General features: G+C 44.9%; 1 protein-coding gene across 1 annotated transcript in view; it reads left to right on the forward strand.

Annotated features, from left to right (window-relative positions):
* Window positions 1–25,505, forward strand: part of FRMD3 (FERM domain containing 3) — a 312,880-nt gene that overhangs the window by 241,737 nt on the left and 45,638 nt on the right. Inside the window, exons 9-13 of the mRNA XM_081236436.1 lie at window positions 1,768–1,831; window positions 2,893–2,981; window positions 11,993–12,067; window positions 12,382–12,450; window positions 18,521–18,645. Of these exons, the coding sequence (XP_081092562.1) occupies window positions 1,768–1,831; window positions 2,893–2,981; window positions 11,993–12,067; window positions 12,382–12,450; window positions 18,521–18,645 (422 nt within the window). The remainder of the gene's footprint in view (window positions 1–1,767; window positions 1,832–2,892; window positions 2,982–11,992; window positions 12,068–12,381; window positions 12,451–18,520; window positions 18,646–25,505) is intronic.

A 25,505-nucleotide genomic window follows, 5' to 3' on the forward strand; every position in this document is an offset into this window, starting at 1 on the left:
TTTTGCACTTACCTGAACCTCTGTTTCATGGTTCTGTTAGCTTCAGGATTTCTTTCAGCACTCTTTATCAAGTCCCCCCACCACCACTTCTTGGCACTCTCCTTCCCTTCCCTTCCTGCCTTCCCTTCAACCCTTCTCTACTAGATTAGCATCAGTCAGCTCATGCTCTTTTTTATTATCAGCCCTCTCTTTCCAAGAATGCTAATTTATCTAAGTATCTTCTCTTCCCACTCTATCACTGCCTTTATTCATGTCATACTTTCAGTTCCCATCTGTGCCCACTTATTCTCTTCCTCCACAATTATCATTCTCAAACTCTCACGTGCCTCTAATAAATCACTTAACTCTCTGTGTCTCAATGTACTCATCCATAAAATGGACATCAGTTATATCCGACTGCTTTATAGGAAAGAAAGGAGATGGGGGAAAAGCAGGTAAAATAGTGTGTGTGTGAGTGATTTGATTTGTGAACAAGGATGTTTTATGAATGTATAACATGGTGGAGTTACCAGTTTTCTTCCTTGTATTTTCAGTACCTGTAAAGAAGCTCCAATGTTAACCACACTTCAGTCCATTCCAGAATAAGTTCCCTAGCGATTTCTGCTGACTTTGGGGAGCATGGGCAATGCGGGCAGGGACTTCCCCATCCTCTCCTAGGACTACAAAAGGCTTGAGGATGCTGAAGGGTGTTTGATTCTCAGGTACTACTCAACTTTGGAGTAGCTGGGTTAGAACCTGACATCTGTCACGTGCAGATTAATTGCAAGTCTCTCCCATTTGGCTCTTTAGTTTCTTCTTGGGTACACTGAAGAGTTGAGATGGACAATCACCAGACCATTTGTTTCTGGATTCTACATCTTGGTGTTCCTGGTGGGGTGCTGATGCCATCCCCATCACTTCCAGCCACGGCTTAGGCACGTATTTGTAACAGCCATGTACATGTTACTAAAATAAATTTTCTTCCCACGTTAAACCTAGTTTTGTTTTTGACATCCATTGAGCTTTGTCACTCTTGCAAATCCTCTCCACAGCTTAATATGACCACACAATTCCTTTTCCCCCAGGAAAAGCACAGGGGCACACATCACTGTCCTAGGAATTAGATCAAAGGAATAAAAATAGAATTCTCTCCTCTCTTTACACGTGTCTCCTCACCAAGGAGGTGACCTTAGGTCTACATTTCAGTCTGATTTTAACTGAGCAGCTCCTTAAGATGGAGCCTCAAGTCTTTTGACTACAGTTGATCAAGTTGTCCTTAACAGTTTTGAGCATCTCAGTATCTAATACAATTATTCATTTATCAACAGGGAGAGCAGAAATGAAAATTTTGCATTGTGGTGTGTGTTCCTTGGAGATGGATGTGAAAGGTTACAGATACTGTGAATCCATATTGTTTCATTAACCGAATATGAAATAACTACATTCTTCCTATCTCGCAAAATGGGCTGAACAATTAACATTGTTCTGGTCATTAATGTTCATGGAACCCCTAGGGCTCCTTGGAGGAAAGCTGCAGCTTAACGGTAAAAACAATGGAATAAATCATTCTGAGCTGCCTACGGAGCCTCTCTTGGGAAGAAAATTGCTGTATCATTCACTTGGGGGCTCTTTGCTGCTCATTAGACCTTCAGCCATGATAAGATAATATCTCATTTCATTGCAGTCTGCTTGGCATTTGTGAGTCAGGCGGATTCCAATGGGAAAGCCAGGTACCTTGGTTAGCTGCTACTTTTTTTCTTCTCACCCAAAGAGATTTTCTTTTCTTAGGCCGGATGTCTGCAAATTGAAGTTTGAAGGGAAGACATTTTATGTGATTGGCACCCAGAAGGAGGTCAGAAACTGTTTTTCTCGCTGTCTGTTGTTGTGTGTGAAGGTGTGTGTGTGCAGGTGTGTGTGTGCAGGTGTGTGTGTGCAGGAGAAAGAGTCAAGTGTAAAATGTGCCTTTAGTCATGTAGCCCCCAGAAGACCATGATGTTAAAGTTTGTGATGATACTGGAAGTTTAGAGTTAAATAAACACAGGCTTTGCACATTTAAGAATAAATTCAGTGGGCTTCCCTGGTGGCGCAGTGGTTGAGAGTCCGCCTGCCGATGCAGGGGACACGGGTTCATGCCCCGGTCCGGGAAGATCCCACATGCCGTGGAGTGGCTGGTCCCATGAGCCATGGCCGCTGAGCCTGTGTGTCCAGAGCCTGTGCTCCGCGACGGGAGAGGCCACAGCAGTGAGAGGCCTGCGTACTGCAAAAAAAAAAAAAAAAAGAATGAATTCAGTGAGCAGTGCTGTCCATATACCCCTGTGTAAAAATAAGACTGTGATAAACTTGAGAAGTAGAAAATTGAACTTCTCCCTACCTCTGTAATTTGCCAGAATGATGAAACAAATGAATAATACTTAAAGATAGCTATCAGCCAGCGCTGGTTAGAGTTTTATAAACAGAGTCTGTAAGTCCAGGGAATCTTAAAATGTTGGTTGGCTTCATCCTTTGGGAGGAGGCCATTACCAAAACATTGAGCCTCAGAGCTAGGTGTGGAAGTTTCTGGATTTTCTTGACCCTAGTTTTTGGTTTAAGCACTAGATATTCAAGAATGGCAAATAAGTTTTTAAACTCATCCCACTCTGATTGAGAGTTAGGCAGTGCTTGGAGTGTTGAGAAGGATTGTGAAGCCGTTCTTTATCAGAAACAGGGCCTGGATGGGTTAGTAATATCTGCAAAGGGTGAGGGAGGGGGGAATACCATTTCAGGAACACTTCTAAGAACACAGTAATGCATCAGTTACTTCAGATCCGTTTGGTAAGCGGCAGGATGCAAATAGGTAAATTCTTGAAGGAAAAACATGAAAAACATACACTGTGTTTAACATGCCCTTTCTTGTTTTGTTATTTTTTTTATTAGAAAAAAGCCATGTTGGCGTTCCATACTTCAACACCAGCTGCCTGCAAACATCTTTGGAAGTGTGGGGTGGAGAACCAGGCCTTTTATAAGTAAGTAGCTTTTATTCATTTAATCATAGGTTTTAAAAGCACCCCTGGAACCCTTTATGTTTTGCGAACAGCTGCATATTCATTTCTTTTAATATAGTCCTTTTCAGTATATTTAAGTGAATTATAAATTTGGTACATTGTTCAGGGTGACTCCCAAGCACTGCTGGCCTGATCAAGTCCTGAACTTTATTTTATATTGGGTGTTTCCCATAGAATTGCTGTGGGCTTTTTTTTTTTTCTTTTGATATTGCTATTTCCATCCAGCCTGTCATGCAATCTTTTTTCGGTTCGTGTCTCCTCAGAAGCAGACCTTGAGAAGAGTTTTGTGCAAGTAGTTTCTTTGGGATGTGGTTACTGAACATACCAATAGAGGAGTGGAGGAGGGAGAAATAAGCAATTTAGGACACGTTATTGAGCAGTCACTACTGAGAGCAGCTGGGCTCAGCTCTGCTGGGGAACTTGGCAGACTGTAGAACAGGCCTCAAAGTTCTCCCACTGACCCGCAAGGAGGTTGGGCTGTTTATCTACTAATTCCCCATTCATTTTGGCTTAGAGACACTTACGAGGGCAGAGTTAATACTCTCTGAGCATGACTTGAATGTGCTCTCAACACTAGAAAAGAAACCTTGGGCAGGGAGTCACACATGTTCATAGTAAGAAGGCTTCAGTATATAGAGATGAGAGTCAGTGCTGGACAGGACTTCAGAAACCAACCATAAAGCTCTCAGCTTTCAAAAGAGGTTAAAATTTAGGATTTTTCCGTGAGTTCTAGCTTCTCCTCTTTGAGACACTTGCTGACTGGAAGAACAGTGGTGATGGATGCAGTCAGGAACCTAGCCAGCCCCGCCTGGGGTATCAGCACTGCTCACCCCTGGAGCTCATCCAGGCAGCTTTTGCTCTATTTCCCGACTCCCTCCCCACTGAAATACTGTCTTTCTTATTAGACTTACCTGAAAATGCTGAATCTCTGAACGTCCTAGGCTTTGGCTGACAAGGACCATCAAGAGAATGAAGGCTGGAACAGTGTTTTTCAAACCCCTTTTCAGCCACAGAACTCTTTCCCTTAAACAGAAAGTGTAGGCAAAGCCTAATATGTAAAAAAGATAAAAATAGAGAAGCTGTGTTGTTGGTGGGGACCAGAGATGGGATTGGGGACTGGAGACCCTTCACTCATTGCTCACTGCTCCCCAGGAGGTTGGGTGACCAGTTGTGTGAGTTTGCCCGGAACTTTCCCAGGTTTAGAATGAGAGTCTGGTGTCCCAGGAAACCCCTACATCCTGGGCAAATCCTGTCAGGAGCATGAGATGATTCACAAAATGCTGTGCTTCTTGGAAGGATGATATGTATCGATGAGACCTCAAGGCATCTGTGAGTCCCCTGCAGCGTTTGAGAACTGGTAAACAAAGAACACCTGATGGCCTCTGAAAAATCAGCATGTCTAGACCTCTCCATCCACATGAGAGTGGAGAAAAGGAAAAGCAGACAGTCTGGTGCTCTTAGTCTTTACTTGGAGCCTGCACATTTTTTTGTTTTTGTTTTTAATCATTTTAAAAATTTAGATAATACTCATATACCATAAAATTAACCCTTTAAAGTATACATTCAGTGGTTTTTAGTATAATTCACAAAGGTATGCGTCCGTCACCACTATCTAATTACTTAGGACATTGAGTAGTTTTTTTTTTTTTGCACACATATTGTTTTATCACGTGTGAGCAAGTCAGTTGGTGTATGGAGTCAAATAAGGTAAAAACAGAATTGAAAAGAGGGGGAAGAAGGGGAAAAAAGCCCACAATCGAAGGAATCCGTTTTGGACGTTTTGGGATACAGTCATTATCTGGCAGCTAACAAAGTGGTCTGATAATTCTGTCATTGAATGGGCCAACTAGGCATATCAAAGAAACCACTTCCAATCATCTGTAGATGCTTCAGAACCCAGGGAGTGTAGCTGTGAGCACAGGTGGCGCCCTATAGAGTTGGCTGAGTCCTTGCATCAGCACCTCTGCTTTGGTTGGGACAGGCTACCCCCTCTCTCCCATTAGGACTTCTAATCACTAATATTTGTACTGATCTGAGTTTTGCCCAAATCTTGTGTTCCTCCACTGTCCCATAACCATCCCTGTTCCTTAGGAAAGAGGAAAGATATAGCTCGTCCTGACCCAGCTGTGTGACCTTGGACCAGTGGCCAGCCTCAGCCTTCTCCTATGTAGAATGGAGGGAACTGGGACTCAGGCATGGTTTGCTTGCATCACTGGGGCCTAGTGTTAAGGACTGTGGGCTTTAGAAGCCAACAGGCTTGGGTTTGAATCTTGACTCTGTCGCTTACTAGCCGTGTGGCCTGGAACAAAACACTGAACACTTTGAGCCTCATCTTTATTTTTCATCTGTACAATGTGATTGGCAATCCCTGCCCTGCAGTGTTTAGTTCTGCCAGGCACATTGACCATCGATAAGTGGTAGCTGCTGCTATGACTATGACAACTACCCCCTCCACTAATGGTGAAAGTCTTCTGAGTGCCAGTTAGTTGCTGAGCCCAGTCACTTCTGAAGGGCTCTGATCCTGTGAAGCTTAGGAGTGGGCTCCTGCTTCCTCTCCTGCTCCGTCCCTTTCCCAGGCAGTGGTTTTGGCCCTGCTTCCAGCTGACCGGCACTGTGCCTTCATGGTTTCGGCTGGCAGAGCAAGGGCCCTGATCTTGTTTTCTGGGTTGGGGGTGATTTGCTCCCTCCTTTTCACTTCACCTGCCATGAGAACAGGGAGGCCCAGTGGCCAAGAATTCTCTAGTGTGCTTTTAACATATGACTATGGTGCTAGTTGTCAGCTGGCCCGGGGCCACTGATCAGGTTTGAAAGCCCTGACTCTGAGATTTGCTGCCTGGGAACAGAGCCCAGAAGCAGAAACTCTGATTCTCCCTCCTGCTGCAACCCCCAGAGGATCCCCAACACAGACTTAGGTAGTCACCATCTCAGAGCTTCCTCTATGCCGTGTGTTTTTAGGTGCTACCACCTAAAATGAGCACTGGAACATGCCATTTCTGGGCGCTGATTCCCTGAAAGCACACTGGATTCCCTGAAGGGTTCAGTGGCTCCCTGGTGCTTCTATTTGATGAATCTTTATCTCACACTAGCTTTACGCCATGTCAGTGCTAGGCACTGAGGGCACAGTGGAGGCTCAAATGAAACTCTCTGTTCCCAGCTTTGTATGGAATTGTGTGCACAACATAAAGGCAGTCCCTAATAAATTCCTTATCTAGAGTTAGTGTACATTTTGTCAAAGGAACAATATTATACTTGGTTGTCAAGGACCCAGAGTATCTCCCTAAACTGACACCTCTCACACTTTAATGAGCACGTGAATTACCCAGAGATGCTATTAGAATGTGGATTCTGGTTCAGTAGGTCTGGGTGGGGCCCAAGAGTCCATATTTCTTATAAGCTCCCCAGTGATGCTGAGCTGCAGGCCCATGGACCACACTTGAGTAATAAGGTTCTAAACCAGAGGTTCTCAGCCTGACTGCATGTTAGAATCAGCTGGGAGAGCTTTTAAACAATACCAACATGGACCCTACCCCTGACCCAATTAAATTGGAATCTGGGTCCTCACAAAAATGTGTACACGAGTGTTCATAGCAGCATTCTTCATAATAGCTAAACCAAATGGCCATCAACTGATAAAAGGATAAAGGAAAGTGGTATATCCATACAATGGAATATTATTCAGCCATAAAGGGAAGGAAATACCTACTGATTCCTGCTACAACATGGATGAAACTTGAAAACATGATGCTAAGTAGTAGAGGAGATAAGGAATGGAAGAAGGAAGGAGTGGAAGAAGGAAGGGACTGCCAGTGGGTACAGGGGGCTTCCTTTTGGGGTGATGAAAATGTTTTTTGATGAATTTTTAACTTCATGCATTATACTGAAAACCACTGAAACATAAAATCTAAAAGGGTGAACTTTATGTTATGTGAATTATATTTCAATAAAGCTGTTATTTTAAAAATTCAGAATCTGGGATGAGGGGACTAGATGTTGGTAGTAATACACCTTTCCCAGGAAGTGTGAGCCTGCAGCCTAGGGTTCAATGCTCTAATCCAGTGATTCTCAGAGTTAGGGTCCCTGGACCAGCTTCAGCATCCCCTGGGAACTTGTTAGAAAGGCAGATTCTTGGGCTCCAGCCCAGACTTACTGAATCAGAACCTTGTGTTTTCAAAAGCCTGCCAGGTGATCCTGATGCTTTCTGAAGTCTAAGAAACTGCATGGCTAAAGCATTATTTTAAAAATACAGACAAGCCTGGGTTTGCAGCCTGGTTCCTCCAGCTTCTATGGTGTGACCATTGTTAAGTGACTTCACCGTTCTCTACCTCAAGTTCCTCATGTAAAAATGTGGATTGCTTCCTCCTAGGAGAGAGCTGTGAGGATGAAATGAATTAGTGTATTTAAGATGCTTTGGACGGTGAATGGCCCCTAGTAGGGGTCAATAATAACATATGTTGTTACTGCTCTGCTTACTCCAGAAGCTGTAAACCATGGGAAAAAGGGAAGTTGTATTGTTAGTTCTAGAGGCGGCCTTTAGAGCACCACCCACTGTGCTGACCTCCATCCCCAGCCCCTGTAGTAGCAGGTACCAGAGGAGAGAAGCTAGAGGCAGGGGTGAGTGGAGGCGTGTTCCTGCAGAGCTGTGCTGTGTGTGCATCGGATGATACTGACACTCAAAGAACACTTTGCCTGCTCCAGACACTGTCCGCATGTGTTCACACCTCACATATATTACCCCATTTAAAACACACCTTCAACGTCAGGAGTGGGCACAACTCCCTAGTGCCATGGAAGGCTACAGTGGTCTCTGGGTACAGTGGCTCTGCCCTGGCAATTCTGGGGTGGGGGTGGTGGAGAGCTGTGACAGCAGAAAGGAAAGCAGTGGCGAAGCCACCATGTGAGTACACAGGTGTTGCCAAGTCATGTTCATGTGCTGGTCAACTGGGGACTGGATTTCTCTGTGAGGTCAGATGTTTGAGAATAGTCAGTGCTTCTGTGCTGGAAGTTTGATGGGGAGTTGGAGGTGGAAGGAGGGAGAGGGCAGGCCTGGAAGAAGGTCGGAGGAGAGAGAATTGCTAGTTTCACTAGGTAGTGCCTTGATTGCCTTCGTTGGGAGGAAGACTTTTGCTCTGGGCTCGTTGATGGGAGAGACTGGGAACAGAGAGCTGGAACAGGTCAGCTAGAGCTGGAGCATAAAGGCTCTTTTATTGGCCTTCAGAGTGTTTGACACGGTTCCCGGGATTGGTCATGGCTTAAAGGATTGGCTTTGGTAGCTCAATAGTGAGAAGGCAATACAGAGGTCTGGAGAGTGATAATGGGGGTGGGGGAAAGGGAGAGAGGGAGGGAACGTATTATATAATGAGCAGGTAGTACTCTAGGTGTTTTCAAATCATTTAATCTCATTTAACCCTCCTCAGAACGCTATGAATTAGGTATTATAATACCCTTACCCTTTAAAAAATTTATAGAGAAACTAAGGCTCAGAGAAGCAACATGACTTGACCAAGGTCACAGGATCAAAAGCAGGAAAGAACCTGGCCCCTTGTTTCTTCAGGTAAAATGCCACCTGGGAGTCATTCAAGGAGAATATGGGGACTCAGAGTTTCTCCGGTAGTAGGCTGCCTTGGAATGACCTTGGAGTGTTTGATAAACACCTATATACAATGGAATATTACTCAGCCATAAAAAGAAACGAAACTGAGCTATTTGTAATGAGGTGGATAGACCTAGAGTCTGTCATACAGAGTGAAGTTAGTCAGAAAGAGAAAGACAAATACCGTATGCTAACACATATATACGGAATTTAAAAAAAAAAATGTCATGAAGAACCTAGGGGCAAAACGGGAATGAAGACGCAGACCTACTTGAGAATGGACTTGAGGATATGGGGAGGGGGAAGGGTGGGCTGTGACAAGGCGAAAGAGAGGCATGGACGTGTATACACTACCAAACGTAAGGTAGATAGATAGTGGGAAGCAGCCGCAGAGCACAGGGAGATCAGCTCGGTGCTTTGTGACCGCCTGGAGGGGTGGGATGGGGAGGGTGGGAGGGAGGGAGATGCATGAGGGAAGGGATGTGGGAACAGATGTATATGTATGACTGATTCACTTTGTTATAAAGCAGAAACTAATTAAAAAAATAAATAAATAAACTTAAAAAAAAAAAAAAAAAAAAAACTCCCAGACCCCTCTCCAGACCTGCTTTATGAGAATCTGTAGTGATGCAACCTGAGAGCTGGTATTCTTAACCCCTACTCCAGGGGCAGCTGATGCACAGCCAGGTTTGGAAGGACGGCTAGGTGCATGTCCTGTGACCCAGCCACCTTTCTCTTGCCCCCGTGCATTTCCTTCCATCCTACTCTCTGTTTCTCAATTCCCAGCGGGGGGTTTGTGGGGTTCAAGCTCTCAGAATAAATTCCCCTGTTAAAATTCCATTAAATATCTCAGCCCAAACATTATCGGGCGTCTCCCTGGACATTTGGGAGGGTGTGGGTTTGGTGGTAATGCTCTCCGTAGAGTGTCTATGAGCAAATGAAATCATGCAAAGAATCATCAAGGGCACTCAGCTGCCAGGAAGAAGCCAACACTTTTTTCAGTCCTCTCATCCTGAGCAGAAAGCTATTCACTTTCTCTGCACAATGTGCCTTCTGACCTGTTTTTCTTGAGGCACTCTGGGTTTGTGTGGATGCAGTGGAGCACTGAGGCCACCCGCCAAGGGGCTGTTCTGGGTGTAAGGAGAAGACAGTGGCCTCCACATGGGACTTGGAAGGGCAGGAGCTAAGGCTGAACCGGTGAGAGATAGAGCCGCCCACTGCTCCCCAGAAGAGCCCCCTGTCACCGGAATTGCTGTGCTGTCCACACCCTTTTGAGCTTCTGGCATCTTCCATAAAATGGGCACAGAGTTGAGTCTGAATTCCAAAAACTGTAATTAAGACTCTTTCGGTGTGATGAATTGGGAGATCGGGATTGACATGTATACACTGATGTGTATAAAATGGATGACTAATAAGAAAAAAAATAAAAAGACAACAACAAAAACAAACAAACAAACAAAAAGACTCTTAGTAATCTTTTTAGCAGGCTTCCTTGCCCCGAGGATCCTTAGGAACCTAGAACAATAACAGCAAAACAATAAAAAAGCAGAAGCTGCTTTAGAATGTTTCTCCACCCTCCATCTCTGAGTACATGGGAGCAACAACCCTGCTGAGAAGATGGGGAGAGGCATCCGTGACGGAAAATGTGTCAGGCCCATGGCTCTCTAGGGCTAAGGTTGGAAGTGGGGGGAGCAGACAGGGCCAGAGCAGGCACGTCCTCAGAGGACGAGGCACAGTGGATGCTGCCCCACATTAGCCAAGCTTGCTGGGCCATTTTCTCCTCTTGACTGGGTACGGTCTGTAACCTGGCTTTGGCCAGCAGCCTGTCCTAGGTGTCCAGACCCCCTCCGGGGTGTGGATCTCATGTGCTCTGCTTGTCCTTAGGGCTCCCACATTGTCTTCTCTGGGCGCTGCCTTGACAGGAATCCCCTTCCCTGGGCTTGCGCCCTTCTTCCCCTGCCCATCTTGCTCTCTAGATTTATCCTTTGTAGCCAGGGCCCTTCTCTGTGGGTTCAGGCCGTTTGCAAGAGTGTTTCTGTGGCTTTCCATTGTTCTGAGGACAAAGACCAAATCTTTAACAAAGTCAAGTCCTGCTACATTAGGGGGGAAAAGGTGTGAGCCAATGTGTGTAAAACAACCGTAATAACAATACCGGGAAATGCATGTCAGATCATCTTCTTAGTTCTCCAGTGCTCAGGCTCAGAGCTTTTGCCTGCTGGGCTTTCTGCCTAGAACACTGCCACCACCGGCCCTGTTAACACCTTCCCTCCCCTGGATCTTAGCTCAAAGGTCCCTTCCTCAGGGCACCTTCTGTGGCCCCCAGACCAGATCGGCACCACTTTCACCCCAACACTTTCGTTGCATCTTTTCCTTCATGCGTGCACCACAGCATGTAATTTACATCTGTTCACTAATTTATGGGGGTTTCTAGATGAATATCTAGGCCCTCCGGGCCTTACATTCCACAAATGCAAAGTCTGTGTCTTCCTGAGCTTAGCACAGGAATTAAGTGCCCTGTGCGCGGCTTCTGGGCAGTCCACGTTCTAGATTTTTTTTCAGAGTGCTTTTGTTTTGTTCTTATTTACGGGAAAGGCTCAGAGGTGCTGAATCAGTGCTTGGCTGGGCATCTATTCCTTGTGTATCTTAGTCATCGACGATCACAGGTTCTTTTTCTTCTTGGCCACGCGGCACAGCCTACGGGATGTAGTTCCCTGACCAGGGATCAAACCCACGCCCCCTGCAGTGGAAGCACGGAGTCTTAACCACTGCACCACCAGGGAAGTCCCAGCGAGGGTTCTTTTAAAGGGCACTAGGTCGTGGTGACTTAACCCTTCTTAATACTCAGAAGCCAGTGATTGTTTCCATGGTGACATGGGCCTCTGGTGCCAACTCCTAGAAAATACACAGTAGGTGGGTTCTGTGTGACATGGTGAGTGACCTGCATCACCAGGAAGCTGTTTTCTGCCGCAGCGCTGGTACAGGCAAGAAGGTCCGTCCAGCAAGGAACTTAATGATGCCCTGTGACCCAGCCCACCCTCTCCATATCGCTCAAGCAGAAACTGGGAAAGAATTCCACTGATCATCAACATTACCTGGTCCTTTTTGCAGGTCATGATCCAGTAATAGATTACGAGACCAAATGTGTGGGTCAGCAGCAGCATATAAAAGAAGGAAAAAAGATCGCATAGAAAAAATCAGATTGCAATACACATGGTGAAAGTAACTTTTCTTTCAGGTGTGTGTGTGCGTGCACGCGCGCTGAGTCATACAGTAAAATGTATTTCTTTCTTGGTGGTCAAAGATATCGATTACCACACTCTATGGCATGTTCTGCTTGGACTTTCCAGTGTCACTGCCACCTCTCCTCTGCTCTCTCTTACAGGTATGCAAAATCCAGTCAGATCAAGACTGTGTCAAGCAGCAAGATATTTTTTAAAGGAAGTAGATTTCGATATAGGTGGGTACCCATGCTTCCATTTCAATGATGAGGCTGGGTGGGGGCAGCTGTTTGCATTGGAATATGGTACTTATAAATCAGTGCACTTTGGCCTATACCCGTTTGGGTCCTCCCTTTCCACTCCACTCATTTCTTATGCCCACAGGACCCCTTAAACTCTATAGTAATGTTCCCTCGTGGAGGAGGAGAAGGCACGGATTCCTAGAGCTGGGTCAGACCACTGTGAAGTAAAAAAAATACAAAAAAAGTGTGCACACCCCTCCCCTTCCACTCTGAGTGTCTGTGCACAGACACTGTGTTTCTGTCTTTTGCAGTGGCAAAGTTGCCAAAGAGGTGGTGGAGGCAAGCTCCAAAATCCAGAGGGAGCCTCCAGAGGTGCACAGGTGAGTGGGGTGGTCCCCAGGGCGCCGGGAGATTTCTGGGGTGGACAGAAGGATTTAAAGGCTGGCTCCGCCAAATCCACTCTAACAAGAAGGAAAGTAAGGACACCAGCTGCCTGGCCCTATGCATTTACAGGCCCTGATTCCTGGCATGGCACTCTCGCCATCCCCCATATCTCACTCAGACAGATTTGGCTGGGCTCCATTCTGAGTTACTTGCGCTGTGTGGAGTCACTGCCCTGATTCAGCCTGGAGGGTCACGTGAACAAGCAGGAAGTGTGTGAGGCACGGGTGACTGGGTTATCTACTGGCTGAGTCCATTGTCGTGTCCTCTTAGAACTGCTTTCTCTTCCGGCCTCTGTTGATCAGACGTAGCCAGTTCCCATTGGCCCAACTCCTTCTAGGCTATTTCACATGAGGGGGTGGGGTACTCATCTCTCATTGGACCCTTTAGTCCCAAAAGCCACTTAGAGGAATGACGACCTTAGTCATTAGTGGGTCAAGGGTACGCTTCTACATTAACATGGCAATATATGTAATTCTTGGGAATTAAATATTCTCTTGATCATGTTGTACTGCTTACCACCACAGTTTACACAAATCATTGTACATCTTAAACTTCAAACATGCTAAATATCTAAAGCAGAACATTCTTATCCTGATGTTCCCCCTTCTGAAGGCAAGATCATCATAAGATATATTCTTTAGGAAGTTCCCACACAGTGGTGGGCACCGGTCCTTCCTTCCCCATCTTTGAACTTGGAGTCTTCCTATGCTCAGATATACCCAGTCTCCTCTATCTCCAAGGTGACCCAGTGAACTGGATACCTCTCACCTTGTCCTTGGGGCTGTCAGGCAGGAGGCCATAGTCTCTCAGAAGTGTAGCTAAGCCAGCCAGTGTGGGCATCCAGACAGTGGAGCAGCCCAGCGTGGGCTCCCACACAGGGGAGCAGGACTACAGTCAGCACGGAATCTTGTGAAGATGTGTACAGAGAATAATTCATCCCTGGCTTTGGGTGACCCAGTGGAAAGCTGTCACATACAAGTCTGCAAAGCAGTCTCTCCTGCTTTGAGAAGCAGGAGAAAACTGTGGGCAAGGGAATTTGGAGCACCTTGGCTGGGACACCTTGGTGCAATACCTGTGAAAGTCTTAGAGCTTACTACCTGTTGATGACAATAGTCATTTTTTAATAGTCTTTTTATAACCCTTCCTCTGCCTCAAATTGTGGTTACTCAGTGCAGCAGAAACAGAAAAGAAGAAATAATTGAACATATCATTTAATGTTTCCAGCATCTTTGGTCTAGAATGACCTCAGAGATCACTCAGTTTAATGATTCTATTTTACAGATAAGGGAACTTGAGTCTCACAGAAGTTAAATGATTTATCTGAGGACATAAATATTTTGGTGGCAGAACTAAGCCTAGGACTCCAGCATCCTGCTCCTGAGTCCTATCCTCTTTTCTCTGTTGCACCTGCCACCCTGAAAGCCTCTGCATTCTCCTAGAAGCTGGGGGGCAGACCTACCCCAGGGGCTCAGCTTGGTTTTATTCTTCCAGCTTGAAGCTTGAGTGTTTGATCTTAAAATAAAAAGAAATACTCGATTCTGGGGAGTCCCCTTGATGGCACAAACACAAAGTAGGAAAATGTTTTTAACAATATACTTTCAGAGAGACATATTCCAAATATGCAGAGCTTTCCAAAAGCCCATAGTTACCATCGATGGATGATGGTTAATGAGATCAGAGAAGAATTTTTAAAAATACTTCTCTTTGGGGCTTCCCTGATGGCGCAGTGGTTGAGAGTCCGCCTGCCAATGCAGGGAACACGGGTTCGTGCCCAGGTCCAGCAAGATCCCACATGCCGCGGAGCGGCTGGGCCCGTGAGCCATGGCCGCTGAACCTGCGCGTCCGGAGCCTGTGCTCCGCAACAGGAGAGGCCACAACAGTGAGAGGCCCGCATACCGCAAAAAAAAAAAAAAAAAAAAAAAACCTTCTCTTTTAAATTTATGATTGCACAATGTATGGGAATTAAGGCTTCCTAGGTCAAGGCTTCTCAAACTGTAGCTTGAACAAGGATCACCTGGGGATCCTATTAAAATCAGATCCTGATTCATGAATCTGGCATTTCTAATGCTCTCCCAGATGATGGCCAAGTGGCTAGTTCATGGTTTGCACCTTGAATAGCCAGGCTCTAGATAACTGCTGGGGGAGGTGTTGAAGGGAGCAGATTGGCCCTAGTGAAAAGCTTTTCCTGGAGTGGACTGAACCACCAGAGCAGATGGGAAATGAAGCATCCATCAATTTATAGTTTTTCTTTTCTGGAATGTTCTAAAATCTCCCAGGATATTACTGCAAACAAGGCTCTATAGGCCCGTTCGACACCGGTTCACATGTTCTTTCTTGCTCTTCCACTACCCGCCTTTACCTGTTTGTGAAAGCCTACTGAGTTCACATCCTCTGGATGCCTCTCTGGACCTCAGTTCTTTGGCAGTATCTCTCAAATCTCTGACATTACAAGGAAGAATTTGTTTAAAGTAATAATACAGAGTAAGCTCTGGGAGGACAAAGCTTGTGCCTATCTTGGTTATCTCCATCTTACCCATCAATTAACACAGTGCTTGGCTATAGTAGGAGGTCAGTAGATATTTGCTGAATGAATGTATGCACTAGGAGTGTGAGATGACAGCTTCACATCTGTAATTTTCTGAGACTTGAGATCTGTCCGTGGCGCTGCCCTGGGGACCTCGCCCTCCCAAGAGGCAGCACTGTGGTCAGAGCCACTTTCAGTAGCAACTTCTTGTTCCTTCCCGGTAGCTGGTTGCGTGGTAGGAAATGTTTCTCTTAAACAATTATTGTATTTTCGAATTGTTTTGACTTCTTTGATGTGGCTGTCAAAAGTGAGAGTATAGTAATGAGCTGTCTTTATCTGGCAGTGCTCAGAGAGGCCTGCTAGTCTAGAATGGTGATGGTAAGGCTTCAGTTATCTTTCCTCTCACTTGAGATTCTCCTCGTCAAAGAATAGCCAGTTCATGGACTCCTACTCCTGCTGAGATGTGTGTGACACAGAGAAACACACACAGATTAAGAACACTGTCTTGGGGTTTTTCTTTTTTTCAAAAAGAGAAGACGCTCACTCTCATGTTAGCTCATTGAACTTTGCTGATGACGGGATCCCCAAGTGAAACCCTATCGGCTGGCTACTTGGTGAGAATCACCTGCCCATTCCAAGGCCCAGTGAGGCGGAGGGCTGTAGCTCTGAGAGTTCAGGGTCGGCTCTTTAAGCCTCCTGGGCATAAAGCCACCACCAAGGGATACCCAGAAGCAGCACTTGTACCTGAAATGAGCACCCATCTAGGAGTCATGAATGGGTCTAATCTCGGCTGTGTTGCTATGTCTTGCGTAAGTCACTTAACTTCTCGGATCATCAGTTTGTTCATCTATAAAATGAGATTCTTATATCTTTCCCCGACTTCTAGGTTTTGTTATGGGCATTAACATAAAGGGTATTAAAATTATAAAGTATCATAAAAATGTGAGGTGGTGATATTATTATTATCTCTCACCCAAAAGTGGGAAGCTAGAATCTGACAGACATGTTCACACTGAAGTCTCTTCAGATGGAGTTTCTACTCACAGGCCAGCAGCACTTCCTTTCATTCCAAGGAGTGGTTGCAGTAACTCCACTAGCCTCGTATTTGTTGCTCGACTTTATGCCACCATCTCTTGAAGCCCGTCTTAGAATATACCTGCAGTTGCCGAAGGAAACCTTTCTACTCAGTAGAATCCTTAACGGCAGTTTCACTTGGAAACTGTTCTATGCCAGGAGTGCACGTGAGTGGGCTGCAAAGCAGGTCAGGCATTTTGGCCAAGTCGGCTGGTGCCTGGACCCCGAGAGCGGGGGAACACAGCATGGACCGTCACCTGACAGGGAGCAGAGGAGCCTCCATAAAGGCTTGCTAAGGGTCCCTCCCTGTTGTGATATACATAGTAATTTCTGGGGGAGGGGAACTGCTGCCAGTTCAGCTGGCACGGATGGTCAGAGATGGGTGATTCAGAGTTGGTTTGTGCAAGAATGGAAAATGAGCTTTTCAGAGGTCAGAAGACTACATGGTCCACACAGACATGGCAACATGTGCTTTGCAGAACTATGATCACAGTCATAAAGGTCACAGGGCTAATGGAAATCCCATGAAAAACTCCAAAAAATGAGAGCCCTTCACAATAAAAGAAGTCATTGCTCATGGTGAATTTTAATCCCCCCTTGTTATTCCTTCCTTCCTTTCTTCCCCCTGCAAGGAATCCCCACCTCCACTTCTTTCCCTATAAACCCACCCCGCGTGCCAGGACTTACCGCTGACATCACCTTCCCTGGGAGGTCTTTCCTGGCTCTCCCCTCACTCACAGCAGGATCACATGCCCCTCTCTGGTGCTCCCCTGGGACCTCGGCCGCCAGTCAGTCTCTTCCATGAGATGTGTGCTTTTCCAGCTGTGGCTGTAGCACATTAATGAGTCAGGAAGTGAAAATAGTGGTCAAGACCAGCACTTTAAATGAAATTAAATAGAATGGAAAGTAAAGCATAGTGGCTCACACATAGCAAGAGTTACTATTGTTGCATGAAACATTCTCTTTAGCTGTGTGTGCACTTGCGGGTGTGTGTGTGTGTGTGTGTGTGTGTGTGTGTACAGAGATATGATATCAAATGTAGTTTTTAATGTAAGTCTTGGTCAAAAAAGTTTGAAAGTCATGGCTCTAGAGAGTAAGTTATCTAAGGTGAGGACCATGATTTCCCAGAACAATACATACATACCAGCTGCAAAATAAATGGTTGTAGAATGAAATAATGAAGAAAAGAACTCCATGGTTAAGCAAGTCCTTATAAATTTCCTTTCCAGTCAGTGGCAGCTGGGCGGAGGGGGCGTGGCTTTTAGCTCTAGATGCTAACAGCTTCTTCCCTGTCCAGCTCCTATGCCCAACAGAAATGCCTGGGCTGTAAGGCAGTCCCATCAACTGGCCTGGAGAACACCTGTGACAGTCTGAAATGGCAACTTAATGCCAAGTTTACTTCAGTTTCAAACTGAACACCCCTTAACAAGATGCCAAGGGAGGAGCTATAAGGCACCTGAGAATGGATAGGTCAGTCTCTGCCCTTAAGTTGCTTTATCAAGGTGGGGCTGAGTAGTACCCCAATAATTACAGGGCGACAAAGGTGACAAATATGATGAGTTGTGAAAGAAGGGACAGTAGTGTGAGAAGGAAGGGGGAGAGGGAGTTCATTGTGAAGGCAATCCAGGAGGGCTTCAAGAAGAAGGAGACATTTGACATCATCTTTGAAGGATGGGTTGGTTTGGGTTTTGACAGGAGACCTGGGGATGGGAAGGGTGCTGAAACACCCACCAGAGGTACCCCACATCCCTGTCTGTCAGGGCAGACAGTGTAAATGGGCTTCCTGGCTATCAGCCCGTAGCCTTGACGAGACACCTTTCCTTGCCATCTACTGCTCATTGAGCTACTGACATACGTGTGCTCCTTTCAAAAGGAGAAAGTGGAGCTGGGTTCTGTGTTTGGTTCGTGAGTGGGGTGTGAATTTGAATGGGAATATTAAGCATCGATATTAAATGTTGGACATCTAGCTCATGGCTATAGAAAGCCTGTGCCATCTGCCTGGCAGAGTTTTTTTGGTTTTGTGTTTGTTTGGTGGTTGTTAAATTACTTTGAGCCATGCCCTTCATTCACTTTTCTGCACATGTAGTTCAGTGATACCTGCCTCTTGTGTATCTTTGTTGCCCATGTCTTTTCTCAATGCCTTGTCACATAGCATGTCCAAGTCTGATGACATGTGGGGAAATACGTTTTCTTTCACTGTGTTGCATTAGAACACATGGACATTATACCACGTATCAAGACCTTAAGGATAACAAGGGCTGTGTGTCTTAAGTGCTATGTCATCTTTACCACTGGCCTGATGCACTGTGTGAGTCTAGGGGCAGTTCCCAGCTCGGGTAGCCAACTGAGATGGAAGGGCCGGTGTTCCCAGTTGAAACCAGTTCCCTCTGGCTTGTGTCTGTTTTCAGAACCAACATTAGTCAGAGCCGCAGTTCCCACTCCTTGAACAAACAACTCATCATTAACATGGAGCCCCTGCAGCCCCTGCGGCCGTCCCCCAGCGAGCAGGAAGAGGAACTTCCACTGGGTGAGGGTAAGTACACTTCCTTCCAGAGCCTGGCATTGCAGGCTTACTCTGGGGGAATGAGGGAGGCACCAACCCTGGGTACCTTGGGTAATGGGTTGGGGTAGGCGTCAGAGTGAGTCATAAACTGTGTTTTTAGTAAATAAACTCTTCAGAGCTGGAAGACTGCATTATATTGAGAATTCTATCAGTTTCTCCTAGAGAGAGTTCACTGGTACAAAGCGTTCCTAAAATTACAAGTTAAAGCAAAGGTGGTGTTAGACCCATACTATCCAATATGGTAGCCATTAGCCATGTGTAGCTATTTAAAATTAATTTTAAGTTAATTAAAATTAAAAATTCAGCTCCTCAGCCACATTAGCTAGATTTCCAATGCTCAACAGCCACATGTGGCTAATGGCTACCATCTTGGACAGCTCAGACCAAGAACATTCCCATCATTACAGAAAACTCTATTAGATGGTGATGTTTTTGACTATAATCACAATTAAATTAGTGGTTGTAACGAATTCTCCACAAATATCTCTACACTGGTCATCCCCTTGCTGCTTCACTATTTCTGTGTCCCTTAATAAGAATTCCCTTTTCCACAGGGCCTTGTCTGACAGTTTTGATACAAGCTAAAATATATATGGTCCATTTCAGCCCCAAAGTTGTTATATTTGTAAAGGCTATAATATGTGTGCTTCTAGGCTTCTTTCTTTGCTTTTAAGGGCTTTACTTCAGGGAAGAATCTTACCACACTGCTTACCGCATACACCTGCTGAGGCAAATATCACTCTCATTAATTTCAAAGTAAATTTTTAAAAATTCACATAAAATAAAATTATTGGAAACTTGAACCCAAACATAACATGCTTTCCTTAAATTTATGTGATTTTAGTTTCATCATTTAAAATCTGGGTACTGGGCAGTTTCAAGAAGGCGGGTCACTGTGCCCCCGAGAGATCACCTTTACCTGCAGCTTTAAGTCAAGAATCCCTTCCATAGGGGAAAACTCTTCAGCCCATAATAAGAATATGTCTTGGGATGCAAATATCCTTGGGAGAGGTCGCAGCAGCTGATTCACACTGAAGCATAAGGGGTTTTAGTAAATCTTTCCCTGAAAGGAAACTTTAATGGTTGGAAGGTGGACTGGGCAATGGGATGCCATAACTTTCATGGGTGGAAGGAAAATGTGCCAGATACGAAGGATGGGGTCTCAGGAGACACCTTTATCCCCAGCTCAGCCACAGGATGATGATAACCAGAACGATCTTGTTATAATCGCCTTTATGCTCTGTCTCAACAACCAACTCCGTAAGCTCCATGCTAAATTACATTTCGTAGCCCAGGGGTCCCTGGGTCCATGTTGCTTGTCTACAGTTTTCAGCACCTTCTCTGTTTTTCTATGTTCCTCAAAGTGCAATGAAAGCAGCTTTTGTTTCTGATCACTAGTGATTTTCTGGGCTTCCTCCCATATGTCTGGAAGTTGGTTTGAGTGGAAATCATTTTTTCTGGAGGTCAGGATTAACCCAAGTTTGAATGAAGGAGGATATGGCTAATGGAGAAGAGGAAGGGAAAATAGATAACCCAAGCTTAGGATTGTGACTTTGCCTTGTCTGCAGAGATGGAAGCCTAGATGGGAATAAAGCTCGGAAGACCAGTTACCATGGGGAATATGGAAGCCAGGCCACTGATGTCTTGTGAGCACCCTAGATGTGAAGGGGAGCCTGGGCAAGCTTTCCCTGGACAAGCTTTCCCCGGACCCTTCATTCCATTCAATTAAAAGAAACTTCTGTTTTGTTCCATTTTCTATAATGAGGTTCCATTTCTAAATACTAACCTTGTCATTAACATGACAACTGTGTGGACAAGAGACTTATGCATTATAATTAACTGCAATAAAAATTAAAATGTCCATAATATATGATAGGAATCCGTGAGCTACATTTTCAATTTTTCCAGTTATTTAAAATATGAATCTTTAATTCTTTCACCAGCTGTAAAGTCAAACTGATAGGTTTCTCTGTTTAAATGTCCAAAATAGCTCTATAACTATCTAATAAAATTCTCTTTTCTAGGAGAACTGTCCCCTTATGGAACATCTTTTGGGTTTTGAAACTCAGGCAAATCATAGCAACTTGCAGGATATAGAATCAATTTAAAAGGAAGAGAAGTAGAAACGACAGTATTGTTAAATGCCCGGTATATAGAAGGAACTTCCCAGTCTAGAAAAGAGAGCAAAATCTTCTTAGGTATCGTGAAATTCAAAGTTATGATTCCCACAGTCAACATAGCTATGTTCTTGATACCCTTATATCTCAGTTACTATTTTAGAGTCAAATTCTGCTTCATGTGTCTTGTCTTTGAGTATCAGTTAAGGGGATTTAAACATTCTATAGGGATAAATAGATTATTTAATAGATCTATATGTCTCTGATATATGAAGAGAAGAGAGGCAGAGAATACAGCTTTCAACAAAGATGTCTCCACTTTTGTGGATGGGCAGATGCAGTGTGATGAATTTAATTTCACCCTTGTATTTTGATATTGCAACTTTTTATGTCTGAGCAAGAGCCAAATTGAAGAAATTAGAATTTCACTCCTTCCTTAATACAACAGCTCTGGCAAAGATGTGGTATACAACTAAGTAGACCATACTTAGCTGTGAAAGTTGCTGTGGCCCTATGAAGATGAAGATACTCTCTTTTCCCTGGAGACTCACAGCCTGTTGGGGAGACAGCAGTGGGATCACAGAGGTGAAGAGTAGGTTCTACCTCTGCTGATTGGGTTGCATACTCACTTTTCTTTGTGCCTCATGAGATATTAGTGCCTCAAGCTGCCTGGAGAGCCTCTTGTTCCCTTTCAGTCTTATCAGAGTATATGGCATAAAGTTGAGGGCACAGGAATCAATGGATGAGACTGACAGGCAGACAGAGTTGTGGGTGGTCTAGTCAACTTGCATTGGATGCTCGTGTGGCTTCCAGGGAAGAGGGGGTGGGGGAAGAATGAAAGGTGAGACAGAAAGTTAGGGAAGGACCAGATGGTGATGGGCCTCACCCAAATTGCTGGAGAGTTTAGACTTTAACCCAAGGGCAGTTGGGAGGCACTGGAGGATTTCAAGCATGGACCTGATTGGAATTGTGTTTTGTATCTTTTGTGTGTGTGCAGAGGACAGATTAGAGATGGGTATGGCTAGGGCAGTTTTTCAATCTCAGCACTATTGACCATTGAGCTGGATATTTCTTTGTCGGGGGCTGGCTTGTGCTTTGTAGGATATTTAGCAGCATCCCTGGCTTCTATCAAGTAGTACCCAACCAGTCTGCAACCAAAAATGTCTCCAGGTATTGCCAGATGCCCTTGGGAACAAAACAACTGCCTGAGAATTACTGTGTTGGAAGCACAGAGACCCCACAAGAGCCACTGCAATAGCCCAGAGACTAGATTAAACGAGGGTTGAGCTGAGGCAGAAGGTGGGATGGGGAGAAGGCAGTGGGCTCTAGCTAGTAAGCAGCAGAGTTGTTGACACATGTAAGATGCCTGTGGATTCCTGTCCAGGTGCTGCCCTTGTCTCCAAGAACTTGACAGGGAAAAGACCTTAACCTCTTCGGAAATGAGACTGTTCTGAGACACAGGAATGTTCAAGTGACATGTCAACATCAGAGAGGCGATGGCAAAAATGATTTCATTTAGATATTGGACCCTTTGGAAGAGTTAGGTACTTCACTGAGCTTCAGACACAGAGTGGAGGAGACTCAGACATCTCTGCTTACCTTTGATGTCGTTATTCCTCATCTCTATACAGTGGCTCCGATTCTTGTTTGCGGGATTCAAATCACACATTTTGAAATTGGATCCATAAACAAGTGAAGATTGGCAGTCTGAGCCCTGTTAAAAGAGTTGTCTGATTAGGAATTATTAAAAAATCAGATTGGGAGAAGAAAGAAGGACCTTAACCCTGACCCTTAGAGGCACCATCTCCTGGAGGTCATGGGAAGGTCCTGGTGCCTTGTCTCGCATGGGTGCCATGGTGGTGACATCTCTGCTGCTGTCATGACTCTCGGTGGTCCTGACCACCCATTTGTCTGACAATCTCTTTCTGTTCTTCCTGGAACTTCAAGATTCTCAAAGACAGCTGGAGAGAGCATGATTGCCCAGATGAGCTCAGGGGCGTTCTGGGAGAGAACGCGTAACCCCGTTGACCTAAACGACAGCTGGAGGATTATCTCTGAGAAAAAACAAAATCAGTTCCTAGGCAGCAGTAAGCAATGAGAAAGTTTTCAATGTTACCCCAAAGTTGCTCAGCTACAGGATCCGAGTAAGTTAGTGCTGTGGAAAGCTTTAGATGTGAATAGCAAACCATTTGAAAAGTGCCACTTAGAGTTTATAAAAATTTCCGGAAAAGAAAAAATTGAGAGTGGGAATTGTTCTGGGTGAAAATGACATTTTCAGGAGTGATTAATCTGAATAAATTCACATGCAAAATGGAGTAGGGTTCCCACAGTGTATACAGCAAAATGCTTGCATGTTTTATTAGTAGAGTATATTTTTCGTTAAGGAAAAAAGATTATGGTAGAGAAGGGGAATGGAATGAATCACGTGAGACTTGGTAGCTGGCAATTACCATCGCCCGGCGAAGGTCACTCTTGTCTACCAGAGTGATGGTATGAGCTGGCATGATTAAACAGGCAGGAAACCATGCTTTCTTCTCCTTGGTAGACACAACTAAATAAGAGTTGAAAACATTTGACACCCTCCTGCTGGCAAAACAAAAGCACAATGGAGACACCAAAATTTCCATAAAGGAATGTCTTGGGGATGGCAGTGTGATTGGTTAGAGGGTGGCTTAAAGCTGCATTTGCATACGATTGAGAAAATGTCTATATCAATGAATAGATGGGAATTAAGTAGGGCAGTAAAACTAACTCTCCCGAGCCACACTTTTGCACTGTCCCTGTAAGTGTGTATGTGTGTGTTTGTGTGTGTGCATGTGTATGCGAGTGCATGTGTGTGTCATGGATGTGGCTCTGTGTGGGGTGGGTAGGGGGCAGTGGGGGTGTTTTAAGGGTCATTTACAGTGTCCGGCTCTAACCATAGGTGACTTAAGTTGGTGTCATTGAAATTCTAGAAAGTCTGTATGTGAACCTGTGAAGGCATTTTGAGCATATAAAAAGCGTATAGTTATGCGTCAAGCATGCCACACTTGTGACCCCACCCTGCTCCATCCTAACACTTAACAGGTGACCCGCGGGGCCAACTGTGGTCTCCATGTGCAGGTTTTTCTGCACCATAGCAGGCAGAGCCTTTCATACCCTACACAGTTGTTCCAATCCCATCACTGTTGGAATCTCTAACAGCCCACGGCTGCCATGGTTACACTGACTCCAGTAAGTCTGGTCTCCTCCCTGGTTATCTGCTATGAAAATTTTTCTCCCTCTTTTCTTCCTTTGTAGAGTTCCATGGCCAGGGCTCAAACAGATTCACCCTCTTCTCAGGGTGTCAGAGTCTCTCTTCCATGCCATTGTCCCCCATGTGCCAAGTAATTTCTTCCTTTTGGCTTAGGATATGTGAGGATATGCATTGGGAGTGACGCACTGGTCTTTTTGAAATTTCTTTTATGTTATGTTTCATCAAACAGTGGGAGCTGTTTCTAAATCCTGTGGGACCACCTTTCCCCTGTGGTTACTGCTACCTGGTGACAGCAGACGGTTAGCACCAGCTCTAATTACTCGTGTCCCTGCCATTGGGTTTGGGGTGGCTATTTGTTTGTATTTTCTCATTATAAAACTAATTTATCATCTTCTAGAAAATCTAGAAAGAATAAAAAAGCATAAACAAGGAGAAAAAGACCACCTTCCAGATTGTCCTACGTGCTGGAGTCAGTCGATGTTAATGTGTTAATAATTTTTGTCCCTACGTGCTTGCTTTAAGGCCATTTCCATCATCCTGTGTGTAAAATTTTTTAAATTCCTGCTTTGTTTGCTTAATGTTGAAAACGTGAGTGCATGAAAACATATGATAAATTGAACTATAGGTCAAACCATGAATTGGGAGCATATTTAATGCAAATGTGGACAAATGGGTTAATATCCTGATTGGAAAGAACTCACACAAAGTGCTGTTTTAAGCATCTTTTTGGCATTGCTCAGGTTTGGGCTCTCCCAAATTTTCCATTTAATGGCACCCTCAGTCTCCCACTGCTGATAGGCATACAGCAGCCGAACCTGCTTCCACAGGGCTAGGAGCCTCCGCAGGGCAGAGGCCAGCTTCTGGTTTTATTTATAACTGCAGTATCGTATTAGCAGAGCCAGAATTCAGAATTCTTTATCACATTTATTGAAGTCGGGAAGTTTGGATCGGCAACTCCTCTAGGGTAGGAGATGCCAAGAGCAACTTAGGGAAAGAGATAAAGGCCTCCTGAGTGAGCTCTGCAAATTCATATTTGCAAGCTCTTCAAAGCTTTCACCTTCCCCTTTGGTGCTTTTCTTTGGAGTTGGTGTCATCTTTGGAACTTTGGTTTCTGGTATTTACTGATGACTTAACGTACTTGAAAGAGAGCTTTGTAATTTGAAGCATTTACACTGCTGGAAGGAAACTAAATGCCTTGTTCCTGATGCAAGTTAAGTGTTTTTATCTTACAAGGATTTTGTATTTTACATCATACGATGCCAACATGTGCATCGTTTCAGTTCTGTAGTTGGCTAAATGCGATAAATTGTTCATTTTAAGAAATATCGTATTCCTCAGCATAAACACAGCAGTGCTTTGGGTAGCTGCTCTGTTTCTGCATTAATGCCTTGCACCAATGGGGAAACACAAACTCTGGTCTCAGATCATCCACCTTTGGGAGCATCATATTCCTCTGCTCTGAGACAAGAAGATAGGAC

This window comes from Mesoplodon bidens (genome assembly GCF_964165515.1).
Source record: "Mesoplodon bidens genome assembly, chromosome: 6".
Taxonomy (NCBI): Eukaryota; Metazoa; Chordata; class Mammalia; order Artiodactyla; family Ziphiidae; genus Mesoplodon; species Mesoplodon bidens.